Source organism: Gavia stellata, chromosome 6 (genome assembly GCF_030936135.1).
Source record: "Gavia stellata isolate bGavSte3 chromosome 6, bGavSte3.hap2, whole genome shotgun sequence".
NCBI lineage: Eukaryota > Metazoa > Chordata > Aves > Gaviiformes > Gaviidae > Gavia > Gavia stellata.
The window spans coordinates 46,898,025-46,917,192 of record NC_082599.1 but is presented as its reverse complement, the minus strand read 5'-3'; the positions used below and the strand labels follow the sequence as shown (position 1 = coordinate 46,917,192).

Here is a 19,168-nt window from a genome sequence, read left to right as displayed (position 1 = left end):
CGGGGCGCTGCCTCCCACCTCCTCACCCCTTCAGGACCTCGCCACCCTTCCCCAGCGGCCTTCAGGAAAATTACATCACCGGCCAGCATCTGTAACAGTGTTTATTCCTGGCAGCGTTGCCGTATTTTGTGCGAAGGCGCTGTTTCCCTCGCCGAGGAGCTGCGGGGGCACTGCTGCCCGTCCCGGCCGGCGGGGCTGGCCCTGCTCCTCACTCTCTGCCGAGCACCGCTTGCCACACAGCAACCTCCTCCCCGGAGGCGGGAGGGGGCCCTTCTGAAGAAACACGAAAAAGTCGCAAAATTTTCAGTTCAGGAGCGCGAGAAGTTCACCAAGAGGCAGACGCCAGCGGGAGTCGCCGGGGCGCAGCCCTTCCCTTTCCACCTCGCAGAACTGCACGCGGTAACAGAGAAACTTCGGCTTACAAAAAGCAAAAACTCTGGTTTACGCCCTCACCCCCTCTCCCGGCGCCAGCCGCTGACCCGCTGCCAACGCCCCCCTTCCCGCCTGCCGCGACCTCCCGTCCCTCCGCGCCGCCCACCCCTCACGACATGGCGGCCGCGCCCACACACACGCAGCCGCGAGTGGTGAGCGAGGCGGGCAGCAGCCCGGCGACCCTCCTCCGCCCCTGGCCCTTCCTCTGCACTCACCGCGGCGGCGAAGGGACGGAGGCAAGGGGAGGAGCGGGGCGGGGGTCGGCCCCCGGGCGCTTCCCCTAACCCCCAGCCCGCCGGGAAGGAGCTCCCGCCCCACACACGGTCTCTCCTCCCCGGCGGGAAGCGGCTCCTCCCCACGCAGGCATGGCCGAAGGCCTGTTGTCCTTCACGAACACCGCCTTTCCCTCCCCACGCCGGCATGGCGGAAGGCCTCCTCCCCCGAGAGAGGTGCCGGGAGTCCCACCCCGGGAGAAGGAGGCCTTCCCCCGGCCCTCGGGAGCTCCCACCCTTTTCCTCAACAGGAGGCATCAAGTACTTCTGTCAGTTCCCCCAAGGAGGCTGTCAGGGTATTTTTTTCTGTTTTCTTCTTGCAAGAGTAAAATACCCATTTAAAAATTCAAATGCCCGAAAGAGCATGGCAAGGGTAAAGCAAAAGAAGTGGTGCTGGTGTTGAGGAGTGTGTTCATGCATAGTTTTGCCCTCCATACTGAAATGATATCCATTAAAAAAATGCAAATAGTCAATGGAAGTTTCAGTTACATTTCCACGTTCCAGCTTTCACCGACACAAGCAACACTGATATTCTTGAAGCATGAACAGACAGTGGAGAGGTTTGGTAATCGCAGTTTTATTTACTCAGTTTCAGACTAGACAGTGGTTATACAGAAAGTACCATGCCCAGCTCTGGAAAAGGGCATATGACATCAGGACAGCACCCATACATCCCTGGCAGAAGTTTACAGAAAAATTTTATGCAGAGAAGACATGGTAAGTCTGTTACTTTGTCATTTGTTTATCTAAGCAGTCACACAGTGACACTGATTATATCTTACACCCCTCTGTACATCAAGAAAAAAACCCCCAAAAATGCTGTACAGATGATAAGCCAAAGTTCAGTTGTTTGACATCTTCCAGGTTGCCAATTTTTCCTTGTCCCCTACAGACTAACTACAGGGGTTGCCAAGCACCATGAAGAGAAGTACTCTAAACCTTACAACAGCTTCCAGTTTTGCAGGAGATTGTCAAAGCTGTGGGGAAAAAAGAGGCCAAGTCTAGTCATCTGAGATTTAATAGACAAAACCATGAAACAAATGCGCTAGGACTCACAGGAGACTTCACTGGACATGAGACCAAGGCCTAGATAAACAAGCCAGTCAAAAAGGTAATTTTAAAAAACCTTGGAATTATCTAACTAAAATGTATTATTTAAAATCTGTTGGTTATAGCTAACCAGTTCACCTATGATGATTACTAGACATAGAAAGGAAGAGGCCATTATGCTTTGAATGAGATCCTTTGCTGAATGTTGTCTTCAGGCCTGGGTTGCCTTTTTGACTAACACTTAAAAACATGGAGATAGTTAAAAAAATATTACTTTTCTTTCTTAACTATATAAACAGAAAAAGGAACTCCATAGCTTCAGATAGGTTGGGCTTTAAACCATTGAGAGAAGCAGCAGAGGAAGAAGTTTAGTCTTGGTTTAAGAGTTTTGAGCCTATTTGCATATAACAAATTTTTGAAATTCTTGATACTTGTGTATACAACATTTAAGAACAAAGGGCCTGATCCTGCAGCCCTATTCCTCAGAAGGCAACAGATGCCAATACTCATCAAGATAGCCTTTGTCTTTACAGTGTCAGTAAACAGGACACTAAGCACAAATTTGCATGCAGCACTGCATGACAATTACAGAAATATAATTTCTAAATCTGCAAAAACTTCAGCATGTACTCAAGCTATACATACAAAGCAAAGAAGTTACCAATGTCAGTGTGTCTTCAGACTGCAAATTATGTCTAATGGCTTACTGTAGATGCACAGCAAACTCATCTTTTCTTGATAAATAAAGAAACTGCTGATCAGCACAATGAGGAGAGGTATCTAAATCAAGGTGAATGGCCAAGCAAGTGCAGAGGTATTCTATGCAGAATTTATTTTCTTTGCTTTAATAGCAGCTTCAATCTCTTCCATGATTGGCACCGGTCCTGCATAGTTATTGGTTTCAATAGCTTCTAAATTCTTCTGATAGTCAGCTGGCAAGCCATTCTGTTTTGCACCCATGCAGATAACCTATAATCAAAAGGGGAAAAAAAAAAAAAAAAAGCCTTCAATAATAGTATTAGGAAGGACAGACCCCTCCAAACATTTACTCGTACAGGTAGAACCACTTACAGTAACAAGAGAATTAATCCCTAATAGTGCCATTTGTACCTCAAGATAGCCAAAGGCTTCTGGAAGACCACTGAAGACCTTAATAGTGTCAGCAAAATTACTCTGAAAAGGCTTGTAACTACCAATGCATATCCCTAAGATTCTTCTAACGTGCACAAGACTACAATTAAGCTGTTACTCAGTTATTCCATTCTTTCTTCCAGCAAGGATGAGAACTACTTTTTATGCCTTTAGCCAGCCATAGTACCACATCTGAATGAGAAACAGCATATATTATTGAAGTTATTTTTCAAACTAAGCTGTTCAAATCCAAGGCACAACAGTGAGTACCTAGACAGGTTAGAGGAGTAACAGAATCAGATCCTTAGCTTAGTGAAAAAGCACAGATTCCTTAGAGTTTTTTACTGCAGCTTTCCTTCTACATACAAAATAAACTTAAGTATTGGTTCAAGAGAAAAGAAGTGACAGTGAGAGGACAAGAGGAGCCTGTAGGAGCCAAGGCTTGAAAGAGACACCAGCAAGCTCCCATATAGAAATGAATAGATAAATAGGTAGATTTTAAAAGCTGACACTATTGTAAACATTCTTTCATGCATTCAACAGCCACGAAATTCAAGGATGAGGTGTCTAGAAAGAATGAACTTTGCCACAAAAAGTACACAACAGTAGATGGATGTAGATCACTATGTGCCAATGCAGTCACCTGTACTAAATTTTTAGCCCTCCTGCCTGGTTAACTTAAACAAATAAAAGGTGGGGGCATGGGGGAAGAAGAGAACTAACAACTGACCCTGACAACAGCAGGAGGGAATGTTTAGCTAGATGAAATTGCCAATATTGGAGGTCTGCTCTTACAGCATACTAGTGAGAGCTGACACACAGCAGCAGACTATGCGTTAACTCCCTGAAAAGTCCTAAAGATCTGTCTTGACAGAAAGCAGGTTGGCAGGGAGATTTATGAAGTAGGAGAGCCTGCTTTCTAAGCAACCTTTCTCTTTAGAAGTCCTGCAGCAGCTGGCCTTAGCTATATGCTCCTGGAAGCCTATTCACAGGAGTGAGTTCCTCAGTTAAGAGAAGGCAGCACTCTTGGGATTTAAAAAGCTCAAGCCCTGTTTCTTCGCTTTCGGTAGAAAAAGTCAACATGTAGCAGTGATGTCTATCTGCAATTGCTAATAGCTGCACAATTCCAGACATGCAGTCATGCCACCCGAGGCTAGGCCCGCATCAGATCTCACAAGCTAAGCAGGTCAGGCCTGCTGCGTGACTGGATCATGTGTCTCTGTAGAGTCAGTGTGTTGCAGAACAGTGTTGAAACACTTCTGCCTCACCAGCCATCAAGTGGGAACCCTGCAGTGCTCTGCAATGTTGCTGGAAGTCCTGCGGTATACTGATAATGCATCTAATAAAAGGAGGCAGGTGGACTACTGTATTAGATGACAGTCAGATACTTCATAAGACAATAGGTATAATCCACGTCCTTGAGACTACAAGCCAGGTGCTGTATTCTCGCCACAGTAGCTTCCCTCTGTCCTTTTACTTGAGTACCTTAATTTTTCAAGCAGAGAATTGCTGCATATATGTAAACAACATCCTTCAGAAATCCTTGTGTCAGTCATAACTAATTCACAAGTTAAATACAGCCTTCATGTAAGGCATAACTAAGCCAAAAAACCCCCTGATTTAGCAGGCTTTTAAGAGCTAGCAATCTTCTGCAAGCATCATTACACTATTACATTGCACAAGGATTAAGTTATACCTTTACATTAGAGTTACTCATGCCTTCCATCCACTATAAATATAAATAAAGTACTTATTCAATAGAAGTACTGCATTATATATTTCTGTTCATTGTCTCAAAAATTACAGTGATGCAACACCTACCTTTTTATACTGAGGAGAAGGGCGACCACAGACATAGTCCTTCATCTGGTAGCTTCGACAGGTCAGTACCTTTCCTGCTTGAGTGTGGACATCAACTTCTATTGGGACATAAATGCCATCTTCAACTCCCTCTTGCCTGTAAAGGACATATGTTCCTTTCATGCCAAATAACTGATGCATCTTTCAAACAAACTGTGCAATTAAACATATGCATTTATTATAACAGAATTCAAGGCAGGACTGGTCTGCACTGTTAACAGACTTAAAGAAAAACAAATAAGCAAAACATATTCCAGTACTTTTTGTGCAAACTTGTTTCCTATCCAAAAATAAGTTTCTAAAGAAGCAGCAGCTTTCACTTCTTTCATTTCAGCTCTGTAAGATGACCAGTTGTTAACTTGCAAAGTTAAAGAGAGAATACTCCTTGTGAATTAATTACTGTGCGAGTCTGGTAATCTACAACAGAAACACAACCAAGATTGTCAGAATTAATGAGCCAGGCACATATCATTCATTGCCTTCCACTCAGATAATGAAACAATTGCAAAGTTTTATCTTGCCCATTGTGTTACATTTGGGTAAGGGGAAACTCATACAACTTTTGCAATGCACAGTCCAATGAATAATCCAAGACGCCCTTTAATTTGCGCAAGACATGTACAGCAACAATGAGCTAGATCAGGGCAAAAACCATTGTTATTTTTTTTATTAGCAAAATCATGCTGTCTTAGGAAAACAAAACCAAACTCAAAAACAAGGCTACTTGTCTTTAACCCTTAGCATTTAGCCACCAATAAGTCTGAGGAAATAGTAAGAAGTAAACGAGAAGCTTAAGCAATACAAGACAGACTTTATAGTGCAATTAACTTTAGATGTACTTTAGATATGAGTGGTAACATGGGTTTTAATGCTGCTCGTCAAAATATCATTTTGACAACTTCAAAGACTTACTACCATTTCAAGTTATTTAACGTACGTAACACGGGCCATGTTATTTGAGTAACTAGGTTAAGTGCAAGTAGAGACTGGAAGCTAACTGCAGATTCAAGGCCAACAGACTGCAAAGTAAGTCACATGGGTATGTGAGAGCAAGAAAAATGTTACAGTTAAGTAACATCCGTTGCTAGGATATATGAGGAAAAGTCATGATTTAGTCTGTAACTTACACATTTGTGAAGTACAGAGGACAAAAAGAAAAAAGAAATCTGACCATGAGACACCACCAAAATGAATTTGAAGCCAAAAAGTTCAGCCATCTAAGAAAACAAATATGGGAGGGGAATCTTTTGCTATGTATTACGTTGTTTTACTAGAATTTCAACTAACAACATGCAGCATCAATTACACATTCCCTTCTCTGCTTCTGCATAACAAAGCACACTTCTTTATACAGATTGGGAGGGAAAAAAGGGGGGGGGACGACAATAGTGAAATTTTTTTTTTCTTAATATATGGAAATTCCAGGAAGTTACTTGGTTGAGAACATTGAAATATACCTGCTTGCACACAGCCGAAGAATCCCAAGATCTTCAGCAGAAATACATGCAAGCTCTTTCGAGCTAAGGAGCAGTCCTTAGAAGAACACTATCAACTATCATTATAAAAGCCAGGAGCACATCCTGTTTCCTTCCATTTCCAGTCCACCTTCATGGCATCAATGAGGCAGCTGGGAAAAAGCAATCTTTAATGCTAGTGTCTGTCCTGCAGTTTTTAGTGATGGTATAGCACTAAAGTCTCCAGCATCTTAGCCAGCATTAAAGTTTATCCCCTGTCAAACAAATGCCAGGGATCTGCAATTCTATAGTATGTAAACAACACTTCCAGAAGTTAAAATGCAAAATGCTGTCCCTGTAGGGGGAACACAGTATTACTATCAAAGCAGATGCTGCCAGACAGCATCTTTATACTTCTAAAGTTTACGCTTTAGGAAAGCACGGTACATCAGGACATTTCAGTAAAGGTCAGCAGAAAGGGGACAAGGAGGTAAGTGCTACTGTAAGCAACAGAGGGGGAACTGAGGAGATAATAAAGCAGGGACATGTGAAGCTCTCCCCAACCAGACACATACCAGCTAGATGTTCTCCTGCTTGGGACTAACACTCCCAACCAGGACTTGAGAGTGCTGAGAGTGCCCCTTCCCATGATGTGCTAACAGAACTTGGGCAACAGTTTCTGTTGTATTTCAGGTTCACTCTAGGCAATGAAAAGCCATTTGGACCTTTAAGTTTCGTGGCCAAGGTTATACAGCACAGTGCAGCCACAACCAAAATTGCAACAATACCGGAGGCAGGAGAACTGTATTAATGTCATGCTTTCAATGGGTTTAATATGCCCTGCTTCCTTAGCTTCACTAGCCCAGATTTCTACTGGAATTAATTGACACTGATGAACTGCTCTGAACAAACAATTCTTGTGTACCAGAAGCACCATGCTGTGCAGGTGCTTCCCAAAGCTGCAATAAATACATGACACCAGCCAAAGTTTTGGAGATTAAGTTCTAAGTCCTGCCTTAGACCCTGCAAGAAATTATGCTACTCCTTGATTTGTTTACCCAGGTGGTCCTCCAGACTTCAGCCTGGAGACTTGCTCAGGTTGCCTTAAACTTGTCTTAATTATCAGGCACAGGCGGAACATTCTCCGCCATGCATTGTAACGGTGCAGGCAGCCTCTCCCATTCAAAGGGAAAAACAAAACACCCTGGCTCCCTGCTTGGATCTACCTCAAGTTCACAAAAGTTTGAATCCTTAGAAGAGAAGACATGCAAAATAACCTCCTCAAAATGTCCCTTTGCCTGTATTAAAGATCTCCTCTTCTGCCAAGTCTTGTCTTCATCTCTTACTTTTCCACTACAATTGGAGTCTACAGATGTATAAAGACAGAAATTGATGTCAGTCTCAAAGGAAACTCTCCCTAAAGCAATGGGAAAAGTGTCATAGGGCAAATAGAGTAATTTAAGGGACAGGACATTGTGAGGACAGGGATTAATTAAAAAAAAAAAAAAAAAGGAGCCTGACCAATATATCAGCTCGAACTCAAGGTCCACACCTTATTAAAATACCCCTAAGAAGCTTTAGCTTGAAAACAAAGCCATTTTAATCACAAATGAGTTAGAAGTCAATAAATGTACTGTGAAGTGAAATTCACGTAAAATCCAAAGCATCTTCTTGACTCCAACACCAAAGCTTCCACACAGCTCTTTACCAAAAATTAACTATTACTTTTCAATTGCTCTCTAAAATAGTAGAAAACAGCAAAAGTTAAGTCACCTACTTATCCAGTGAACTTAAATTGCTAGTGTTCATTTTCCACAGTACTCCCCATACTTCATCTCCAGGGCTCTGAACAATGGTAGCTGTACCTCCATGCCAGACAGAACTTGTCCTGCCTTGATGATGGCCAAACTCGAGCTTAAAATCCTGCAAATGAAACCAATGCAGAGAATCAGTTTCCACTTAAGATAAGGGCTGTTGGCTGTTCTTGACATGAAAGGGGCAGCTAAAGGAGAGTCTGCAAGTAGTCTGTTGGAGCCACAGAAGGAGGAACAGACAGGTGGGATCTGATCCAGCTCTCATCTCACGAGGGGCTGAAGTCAGCCTTTGCCACCTCCCCATGAGAAACGGCAGCCTTGGGACAAAGGGAAGAGAGGTCTGGCAGAGAACAGGACTGATAAAAGTCTTGGTCTATGGTAACCTGGATCAACATCCAAACCTCTTAGCAGTCTGGGCTAAACATTAGCTAACAATTTCTAGCAGTGAAAAGAAAGTGGAGGTAGCCCTTTTTCAAGAGTAGCACAGGTACCCAATTCTGCAGTAAACACAGGAGTGCTGAAGAAATGTCAGCTTGACTTTTGTCCAACTTGACAGTGACAGGATTGCTGATGTGCTTCCTGTTAGACAATCTGAAGGGCCCTTGGCTGAGGCGTACCATGAAGGAGGTAACTGACTACTGCCACTTTCTTGTTTCTCAAAAGACACGCCTACTTGGTGCCCATTCCTTTGCAGCTTTTGGTGCTGTTATAAGACTTAAATGCTACCATGCCGGGTCCAGGAAAATAGTAAGGGTAAAGAAGCCCATAAGACGGTGAGCTTTGGGTCTTGTCCTCATGCTCTAATACAACTGCCCAATTATAAAAGACCATGCTGTGCATTTTCCAGTGTTTTGTACCATCTCATCACTCAACTGGAACATTCTTGTGTATTTTTAAGCCAAGGCGTATGCCTCCTTGAGTGAGCTTATTCAGGTTTTTGCCAGTTGAAACATTCTTTTAGAAATCCAGTATCTCCTTTTTAGAAATCAAGTATCACTTTTTCTTACAAGTAATATCAAATATTACTATATAGGCAAAAGAGAGTAAGAGGTTCTTGCATTTTTCCAGTGTAATTTCCCATCTGACTCTATACACTGTTTCCTCTCCTACTTGTTAGCCAATTTGTGGATCCTTCCCTAGCAGCAGAGAAGGGGGGAAAAAAAAAAACAAACCACAAACACTTTAAGGAAGACTACCTGCTTAACTACAACAAAATCTGGCAAAGGCAAAAAGGATTAAAAACAACAACAAAATAAAACCGAAACCTATACAACCCCACAGCTTTGCTTATTTCTCATGATCACCCTCTTTAAGCTATAAGATAATTTTGATTTGAAATATATGCATGTACATATTAATATTCACTTTCTGAGACAGATTACCTTCTTGTAATATGTCCTAACAGACATGGGGAAAAGGTTGCAAAAGTTGAGCAGTTGGAGGGTTACATACAAAAGAACAGCACTGATCAGAACACTAATCTTATTTTGTGTGTGTGTGTGTGTGTGTAAGTGATGATCAGCAGCCTGGCAAAGCCATACTGTTTACTCCATCAATAGAGTCATCTTCCTTCCCCATAAAATGTCCCCCATTAAACTAATTTCACTAGACAAAAGTTTACCCAGACACACTAGTCATCAACCATTCAACAAGCTGCTGCAAAATGGCTTTGCAATGTTTGGGTCACTGTATTACTGTGTGAGGAGGACTCTGGACTAGACCCTGCAGACAGTCAAGCCTGAGTAATTTGCACACAAGCAAATAGTCCAGTCAAGTCACAGACTGAAGTTATAGATGCAGACAAGTGCTTGCAGGGCAGCCCCAAGGAAATACTCCTGTAGAACCAAGTATGCTCACAGCAGTCTAGTTAAAAAAAAACTACACCAATTTTTATTTTATTCCTCCAGTTATATTTCCTTGGACCTTACCTGCACTGAATACCTGCAAGGATGTGTATAAAACAGTCAGGTGTATAAAACAGTCAGATACCACTCAAGAAGGGCAACAGAGACTGCACAGAAACAGCGCAGTTACCTCCAGTTCTGGAAGCAGGAAACCCTGTGTTATGCCATGCAGGCAACTGCAGCAGACACTGCAGGGAAGAGGGAACAAACACACTAGATACTTTCTTGGGTTAAGTGCTTGGTCTTTGGCCCTTCTGCTAAGTACCAGTGTAATACCCTTTCTGTGCTTGTTACACATCCCATTTCTTACAGCTTTTGAATGAAGATTAACAAAGTTTTAAAAAATAAAAACTGGGAAGTGAATTTAATATTCTAGTTTCACATCGAAAGTACCTTGTTTACAGGCTATTTTTCCTTTTCTTAAGGCAAGGTGGTACTCCATAGACCAATTAACAGAAATCAGCTCCAACATTTGCACGCTTCCTCGCTCCCAAGCATCAGTGATTTTCCAGCTTGAAGCAAGGGAGGGAGGCCACCCGGCGTTAGCAGGGAGCACAGCAATCGGTCACTGGCCGGCTAGAAAAGCTAGCACCCGACTGCCAGCTCTTCAACTGCAGCGTGGCGAGAGACACGCTTACTGTGTCACCTGAAGATCTGCCTGAAACCCAAAAGGAGAGCTAAAGCATAGGGCTTTCTTTTATTCAAAGGTAAGCGTGCAATACTACTGCTTTCCTCCTCACCTCCAAGGTCTGACCCTGCAAGGTGCTGGGCTCTCAGCATGTTCAGCTCCTCAGTGGCATCTCTAAGCGCCTCACACTTTACAGGAGCAGGCCTCAGATGCCAGGTTGGTTGTCCCAAGAGACATCAAGTATCTGACTATAGAGAGTTTATTAATTACAAGTTTTCAGATCTTCTTCATACACTCTAACGTAGCTATCTTCCTGCCAGTTACCCCAAGAGAACCTTCAAGTTGTCCTTAAGTGGTATCAATCAATGCTCTGCTCCTCCAAGGATCCTTCCAGTTGTACAGATCTGTACATCAACAGCTTAATGACCATGAGCTTGTATTTCCAAGTCTAGATCAAAGCCAAGCTGATATACGGACATTTAATAACCGCAGGCTGGGGCAGGACTGCCAGGGCCTAGAAAGGTGTCAGCCGCAGCTGTGCAGTACTGGGTGAAAGCTTGCATCCCGCCTGACACACAGCATGGGGAGGGCTCCTCACTTGTAACCAGCGCAGCAGAGGGGAAGGAGGAATTTTGATTTTTTTAACGCAGCATCATCCTTTTAAAACTGCCAGAAACTTGTCCCATAAACCCAACTGAGCACCTGCTACTTACATTTTCAGGTTTGTAACTCTTTAGGCACGTGGTCTTGGCTGGCAGCCTTACAGGCTTGGCGAAGCCCAGCAGGATAAACCCCAGAGAGGTGGGACGAAGGCAAACACTGACTTTGGCCGAGGGCAGCCCACACAGCCGGCCCCGAGCGCCAGCAGCCCGAAGCGTCACGGGGCACGCCGCGACGTTAAGGGCGACGGGCCCCCCCGCCTGAACCGTGCCACGGCCGCCCCCGTCACCGGTGGGAGGGATCGGCCGGCCTGCAGCACCGGCCTCCACGCAGCACAGCCAGACCCACGCGCGGCTCCACCGCGGCAAGCGGACTTCCACAGGACCTCGCTTCCCCCCCCGCGGCACCGCCACCGCCCCCCCCCGCGCCTGTCCCGCGCGCACCTGCAGGCGTGCCACGGCGCAGAGCGCCGCCGAGGGGTTGCTCAGCAGCAGCCGCTCCTGCAGCAGGTTGCTGCCGTACGCGTAGTACAGGAAGCAGCCACCGCCCCCCCCACTTCGTGCCGCCGCCCGACTCCATCGGCCCGCACCCAGCCCGGCCCCGCCGCGCCGCCGCTTTAACGCCCCCCTCCCGCCGGCGGCTGCCTGGGCGGGGCCTCCGAGCGGGGCCGCCCGCCATTGGCCGCCGCCGCCGCGCCGCGCCCCCTGTCGCTACTTCCGCCGCCACGTGGGAACCAGTGTGTAGTGGTGCTGTGACGCAGCAGTGGCGGGGAGCGCCTTCGGCGCACGTCATGCCGGCTCCTTTGAGCGAGTGACGTAGAGCGAGGTGCATTCCTTTCGTCCATCTAGCCGGGGCGGGGGAAGCACGCTGCCCCGGGCCCCTGCACCTCCTGACGCGCTGCAGGCGTTTTCAAGGCTGCGTTTGCCGTGGCGGGAGCGATGCACGATTTAGCGCGTCAGCCACGCCCTGTCGAAAGGCATCCTCTGCGGGGAGGAACGTACCGTCATCGAGCAGGGCCCGCAGCCCCGGGTACCAAAATGGGGAGGGTTAGAGTCCCCCTCCTAAATTCAAGCCAATGCATTTTCCTTGTGCGCCTCTTGGCCGCCTCCGAGAGAAATGTAAACAGTGACAAATTGCAAATACATTCCGTGAGAAGTAAAATGGTGCAACTTTTCCCAGCTGGGAGCGCTCAGAGCAGAGTCAGCTGGGAATATACAGGAGTAAAAGGCGAGAAGGTGCGGGCAGGCAGAGCTGCAGACCCTCAGAGGCGTCTCTGCTTTCCCTGGCATAAGCAAAGCTCAAATGAGACAGCTGCCCCTAAGCATAAGCTGCTGAAGCAATATGTACATATATATGTATATACGTATATATGTATAATACAGCCAAACGGCCATGGAAGGCTCTAATTAACAATACTAACAATTAATGGTGAGGCACCATTCGTTAATGCTGTTACAGTAGCCCTCAGCCCACATTGGCTTCCTGAGCCGAGGCAGCTCATGCAGGATTCACTGCGGGATCCCTGGCAGTGCAACACCTTGTCTCTGGGCACACCCTCGCCCGCACAACCCAGAGGGGAAAGCAGTGAGCAGGAGAGCTGAAGCAGTCCCTTTCTTCAATGACGTGTGCAGCACTGCATTTGACTCCCAGCTTTAGTTTTCCCAACACAGGTGTGGGCAAACTCAGATTCATCATAAAACACATGAAGTAATAAACGTGCTTCTTATCCTTCGCAACTAGCAGTTTTCTATTTTTATAGGTTTTTTTCTCTTACGTAGGAGTAAATATTTTGGGACGAGAGGGAACCATTGTGTTCGCTCGTTACATGGGTCATAGGATTATACAGCAAGACTTCCTCAATCTTACTCCTTATGACAGCGAGCAGCTGAACGTATCTTTTGCAAATCTGCTTCTGATATATGCTGTTAGTCCCCTCCATAAGGAAATGTGAACTCCACGAGGAGAAGTGTATCTCTCTCCTCTTTCTGCAGCTTCTGGACTGTTGGCTAATTTCAACCAGAGGTGGCAGAAAGCAAGGGCTTTCAGAGATAACTAAGTTTCTGCCACTTTAAAGAAAACAGGCAGAGATGGCTGTGAGATGGTGGGGATCCCACGGGAGAGGCTTCCGGAGGGCCCCTGGCTTTTGACTAGAGCTCACAGCTTCATGTACCCCAAAATCAGCCAGCCCCGGGGACCAAGCCTGCCAGAGGACAGGTTTTCCAGGCATTGGTGTGTGCTGAACTGCTCGCTTGGATTTGCTGCGAGCTGTCCCTTGTGAGCCGAGCTTGAGATTTCTTTCTAAGCAGAAAAAATCTTACGTAGGAATTGGAATGAAGCATGTAAGAATTGTTACTTTTTCATCTCAAAACAACCTCCTTCTAAAAAAAAACCCCAACCAGCCTTTCATAACACTTTTTACATTACTGGAACTTCGGACATTCTGCACAAAAAATGCCATTTTTTCTCAACACTCAGAGTTTCAACAAGAATTTTCATGATTTTTCCTTCAAAAAGCATGTATATTTTGAACAAGGAGAAACTCTTAAACTTTTGTCCTTTTTCATGCCATTCAAATTGAGACTTAAATGTTACAAAGTCAGATGATGAACAAATGAGGAGACCAAGTCCCTGATCTCATAGCAGGGTTTGTGCATGTGAAAGCCTTCATTAGCAAAACTACAGTTAAACTTACGGGGCGGGAATTAATTTAAAACACTGCCACTTGCAATTCTAAGTATTTAATCACTCAAAAAGGCGTTTTCACATTAAAATGTGTTGAGGTTTCCATTTTTTATAGTCTGTACTGAATACCAAGCCTGTTCTATGACCAAGGAGCAGTAGCCAGTATTTCCAGGAGCATGGTTTTGGTGTGCGTGGTGTAAGTTGCGTTTACCTTTTCTAGATATAGCCTAATGCTAATTCAAGTGCTGTTGAAGTAAAGCCTAGATTTATGGTGTTTAGATAAATTTTTAATTGAACTGAGTCAATCAATTTGCACTTCTGAAGCCCATTTCTTCCCCAGCACAGCCCAGAGCAATTTGGAAACGGCACATTGAGCCTCTGAACTATTCATGAGGGTGATAGGTGTGAGAGTTGAATTGGAAGAACCAGCAGTAATGGTGTGGGTCAGTGTCACAGTAAGGTTTGGCTTTAAACTATCTGGAAAATATAAACCTCTATTCCCAACAGCCTTTATTAAACCCTTTTTTATTAAATCCTTTATTAAAAACTGTAATTGATAGAGCACCCGAATGTGCACTGCGTGCTCTGAGCCAGTGGGCAGTGAGATGGCCAATGTCCACTGCACAGCACTGAGCAGCTTATAGAAATGATGCCTCCTGAGTCTGCAGAGCATGAAAAGCATACTTGAAAGAGGGAATGTTAACTCTGAATCCCACTGTCAGAAAAACTAGGTTTTCCTTGCTAATCCAAAGATGCAAAGGCCAGTGTTTGTGCTTATTAGGAATCAGCCTCTGAATTGTCTGTAGCTTCTCACCATAGCACTGTGAGGTGGCACAGCTTACATTGGTCTTTGTTTTCATACTCTCAGGCCTGGGATGGAAGAACAATACTTCTGCCATGAGCCAGAAAAGGGACAGAAAGCACTGGGCAGGCTGGCTGAGGCATGCTACAGGTATGACCCTTGGAGGTGCCCCAGCCTGGGTCTCCCTGGTGCCATAAGCAGCAGCGTGGCCAGTCTGATGGTGAGGCCAGCACAGAAGGGAATTGAATCTGGTCTGGAGGGAAGGCTCTGCAAGCCTTTCCGATGATGTTCGTCCACATCATGGCTGAATGGCTGTATGTGCATAGGGAAATACTTGGGCACTGTGGGCAGACCTTGCTTTGAAACCGAGTTTCCAGTTGAAAAAAGAGGGTGGAGGGTGGGAGGACCTTTCCTGCAGCAATTTGAGTAGAAACCTGCAGGGCTTTGGTGGGACTACTATATTTCACACTTCTGCTGGTTCACGACCTTTTCAGGTGACAATTAACTCTCCTGGAGAGGAGGATGTTAAATGAAACCCTGTTTTTTTTGAAGTTAAATCAGTTCTGAAGTCACAGGTTATCTCCAGAGCTGCTGACATGAGACCTGTGTTAACCTGTTGGAAGCCCCAAACAATTTGGAGGCATTGTTTCCCCTTGGATGTAACTGCAAAACCTGCGCAGAGTAAGCAGTCAGGAGTACGCCTCCTGTTTGGGAGCTTCCCAAACATGGGGGAAAGCTCTGGATATCCACAGCAGTTTGTGCATTGTCCATGGAGGAGATCAACAGGGTTATTTATGCAGAGAAAACAGGAATTTGTTTCCATCAGGTTTTTATCCCTAGATGCAATATATTCCTGAGCCTATCCTACTTAGGTTTTTAGGGAAAAAATAAGGAAATTAGGAAAAAATAAGATGTAGTGGGATAAGTTCAACCTGCTGAAATATCTGCCAGTCACTCAGTGTGCCTCCCCATCACTCCCTCTCTGCCCCATGGTTGTCACAGCATGAGCTTTAATTAATATGGAAGAAAAAAAGAGAACCTGGAAGAATAATAAGGGCAACTGATGCAAATGAACCGCATGTGCAGTCATCCCCACAGCTTTTCTCTCCTCCCTGAGGAGCCATAGTAGGATGTGCTCTGCAATTAGTATTTCATTGAAATGATACTTTTTTTTTTGCTGCAAGATGGTTACAGCTGGTGGTAGCTTCTTAATACAGTGTGCGCAGCCTGGGGGTCTGCCGAGATTTCATGTTCATGCAAATGAATGCAAATGATCTTACAATGTTTCATGGTATTGCAGGGCTTGTTCCTTCCCTACAAAACAGGGACCACGATGTCCTGCAGAAACCCATCCTCCTTCCCTGCCCTGCCTGACAGAAGAGCCACTGGCTCACAGGGCTCGTAACCCTGCTGACCAGGAGGAATATCATCTATCATTCATTTTGCAATTGTGTTTTTGCATGTTTCTGCAAATAGCATGTGCAGTCATTTTTGAGCCCTTCATGAGGCAGCCCCCAGCTCTCCCTGGCTGCTGCCCACTCAGCGCGGTCCTCAGATGTCACTGCGTGGTGTGTGCTGTTTGGGGTGGAGGAAACAGCAAAGGGAAAGGAGAGCCACGTGAATCCTTCCTCCAGATCAGATATTGGAAAGAGGAGGGTGTGTATTCATGTCTTGTTTTTGCTCCTGGAGCCCAGGTCTGTACAGACAGACTATGACAGCCTTCTTGCCACCTGAGCTCCTTCTAACTCTTGGAGGGGCAAAACGTATGGCATCTATTAAAAAAAAAAAAAAAGGCTAAAAAGAATGACGTGCATGAAATCTGGACACATGAAAAGTGAGAGAGAGCTTTTACAAACAGATTCTGGTGCACGCTGTCCTGGCATGCAGCTGGCCTTAGTCACTTTGGCTTGTGAGGGCATCTGCTCTGCTTACAGACCTACAGGTACGTGTGGGTATGACTTCAGCAATTGGTTTGAAAATCTTGCCAAATATTACATCAGTTTTCAAAGGAAGAATGCTGTGTTGTACTGCACAGGCTGTACCTGGGGTCCAGTTTTTTATCTTCTATGTGAGTGTACAGTGGGAACAGCTTAATGTTGAATTTCTGCTCATCTTTGTGTAAGTCAATTCAAAATCTGGCTTCTTTCCTATGACCTGGTGTTTTACTTCTCTCACTGCAAAGCTCTTCTGAATGATAACAATTCTGTAGTGATACAAAGCAAATGGTTACAGGAGATTTTGCCAAAATAGTTTCCCTTGTTACTGAAATCTCTTAGTTTGCTGTGTCAAGAGAATTTTGTCAGTGTGACATTTCTGTGGTCTGTTGTCTCAGTGAGCATTAGCATCTCTCACCGCAGAAGTGATTGCTCCTTTCAGAGGACCAGTTCGCATTGCTGTCCTCCTCTGGTGAGGACTTGTGTCTCACCAGACACGAAACAGGTTGTGTCTCCAGGGTGTTGAGTACTTGAGAATTTTTTTTCCATGAATGTTATGACTATTGAATGTAGACTGGCAGATGAAAGGGATGTATCCTGCTGTCTTTAGGCAACCCTGCTATTTAGTGTTCCTTTACAATTTATTTCTGATTTTTTATTGTATTTAATATCCATTATTATTTACAGTTTAATGTTAATTTGCTTTCTTCCCATCCTTTTACCTTCTATAGGCTGGGAGCACTCTTGTTTTCCTCCTCCTTTTGTTCTCTTTCAGCACAGGAAAACTATTGAATAAATTCAGTTCCAGATGGTATTTTCCAGTCCTGTGTTAACCCTGTGGCTTTACATTTGAACCCTGCAGTGTATTTCACACAAAGTGGGTTGGTACTACTTCTTTTGCACTGCTGTGTCTGTAACCATTTCTGTGCTGCCAACCTTCAGCCTGCAGAACACATCGCATAGCTCCGCTACTGTGCAGGAACATGCCTCATGGCCACATGCTTTCCCAGAAGCAGCACCATTGCCCTTCTTGGGCTCTGAGGGCAGCTTTGGCTTGGGAGGTGTTGGGATGGAGAAAGGCAGTAGCATTTTCCTGTTTGCATGTGCAGTGCTAGCACTGTGGCAGAAGCATGTGACATGGATGCCAAAACAGGCGCTGGTTGTACCGCTCCTCCTAGTTCTGTAGAGATCTTGCAAAACATGGTACAAGTCCCCACTGAGCGATTCTGGGCAGAAATGTTTTAGCAATTACTGGTAAATTTAATTCAGTCTTTCCACTAGGCTGGTGGCCTGTGTGGATGTTTCTGTTGTGGAATAAAAGTGGCACTTTTTTTTCACTTGTTTTAAACTCATTTCAGCATGACATAAGCTAAACCAGAAAAATCCCTGTGTGTCAGAAAAAGAGGTCGACCCTCAGCATTGCATTGGTGTGACAACAGCAGTCTGAGCTCGCACTGTGGCATACCATTGCTCTGCTCTTCTATGTAAGCAGATCTTGGAACCAGTGGCAAGACATGGTCCAGCTCAGCTGCATGGGACTTGACGGTGGTTAGGGGGTTGGCAGTGTTTTCCTCACTCGGGCCATATGATTGCAAACCAAGCGGGGAAGAGAGCAGCCCGAGGGCAAGCTCTGTATCTCTGCAGAAGATGGGGCAAGAATATTAATGCTCCTCTGCCATCTGCGGGCAGATCTCAAGGAGGAACAAGAAAGAGTGAAGCCTTTGTCCCTCAAAGCTGTTTTTCTTTTCATGTTGCACTCCTATGTTGTTGTCTTTGAATGACCATATTCTTAGCACTTGTTCCCAGTGATGGAGTGCTCTACCTACCATCTCTCTCCCCTCATTTACCTCTTTCTTCCACAGCCTTTGCCATTGCATCAGGGATGCAACCCTTGAAGCAGGACAGGAGAAAAAACTTGCTGGAGGGAAGGGTGCTAGTACGTCTTTGCTTTTTTCACCAGATGAACCTTCCAGGATACATCAGAGATGCATCATGTACTATCACATTTCTGTTACCTGAAGGGTCTCTTGGGTAAAAAAGCCAGAGAAGCCATCCACAGGCTGTACCTGCAGATCCCAGTCATCATTAAAATTGATTGTGGTGCTCACATAAAGTCACCCTTTCCTTGGTTTCTGCCTGTGTTGGTGCATGGTGGTGCATGCACCCTCTCTGAGTGCAGTTATGGTGCCCAGGGAGGTGAGCCTGGCCAACCCCAGTAGCTTTTGCTCTGTGGCAGTTGCTGTATAATTGCTTCATCTTTGCTCTCATAATTTTGTTGCACAACAACAGCTGTGGAGCGCTGGATTTTGTTTCATGTAGCCCCAGACTTTGTAGTCTGTTTTCCTAAGGAAGCGCAGCTCGTGCTATCACATCGTGTGCCTGTGCCACTGTATGCACATCCTTCACTGCCCATCGTAGTGACTGCTGAACACATTGGGCAGCTCTGCAAGAGCCTGCAGAGAGGTACCGATCTCTGAGACTGTTATGTTCCTGTGAATTTTAGGAAAGGGGGCAGCTGGGCAAAATCTAAGTCTCAAACAGGGAA

At 45.3% G+C, this 19,168-nt stretch overlaps 1 protein-coding gene across 1 annotated transcript; it reads right to left on the bottom strand.

The window, feature by feature from the left end:
- Positions 1 to 1,261: 1,261 nt before the first annotated feature.
- Positions 1,262 to 12,212, bottom strand: GGCT (gamma-glutamylcyclotransferase). Its single transcript, XM_059819074.1, has 5 exons — positions 12,207 to 12,212; positions 11,649 to 11,915; positions 7,977 to 8,122; positions 4,707 to 4,842; positions 1,262 to 2,723 (listed from the first exon to the last, which is right to left on the bottom strand). The coding sequence occupies exons 1-5, from the start codon at positions 12,210 to 12,212 to the stop codon at positions 2,574 to 2,576; spliced, it is 705 nt and encodes a 234-aa protein (XP_059675057.1). The 3' UTR covers positions 1,262 to 2,573.
- Between the last annotated feature and the right edge of the window lie 6,956 nt (positions 12,213 to 19,168).

Excerpts from the sequence above, each read along its gene's own strand:
- GGCT (XM_059819074.1), bottom strand. Across the intron at positions 4,843-7,976 it reads AATTTAAGTTCACTGGATAA|GCAAGAGGGAGTTGAAGATG; the intron begins GTAGGTGACTTA and ends TGTCCTTTACAG. Across the intron at positions 2,724-4,706 it reads CTTCTCCTCAGTATAAAAAG|GTTATCTGCATGGGTGCAAA; the intron begins GTAGGTGTTGCA and ends TTTTGATTATAG.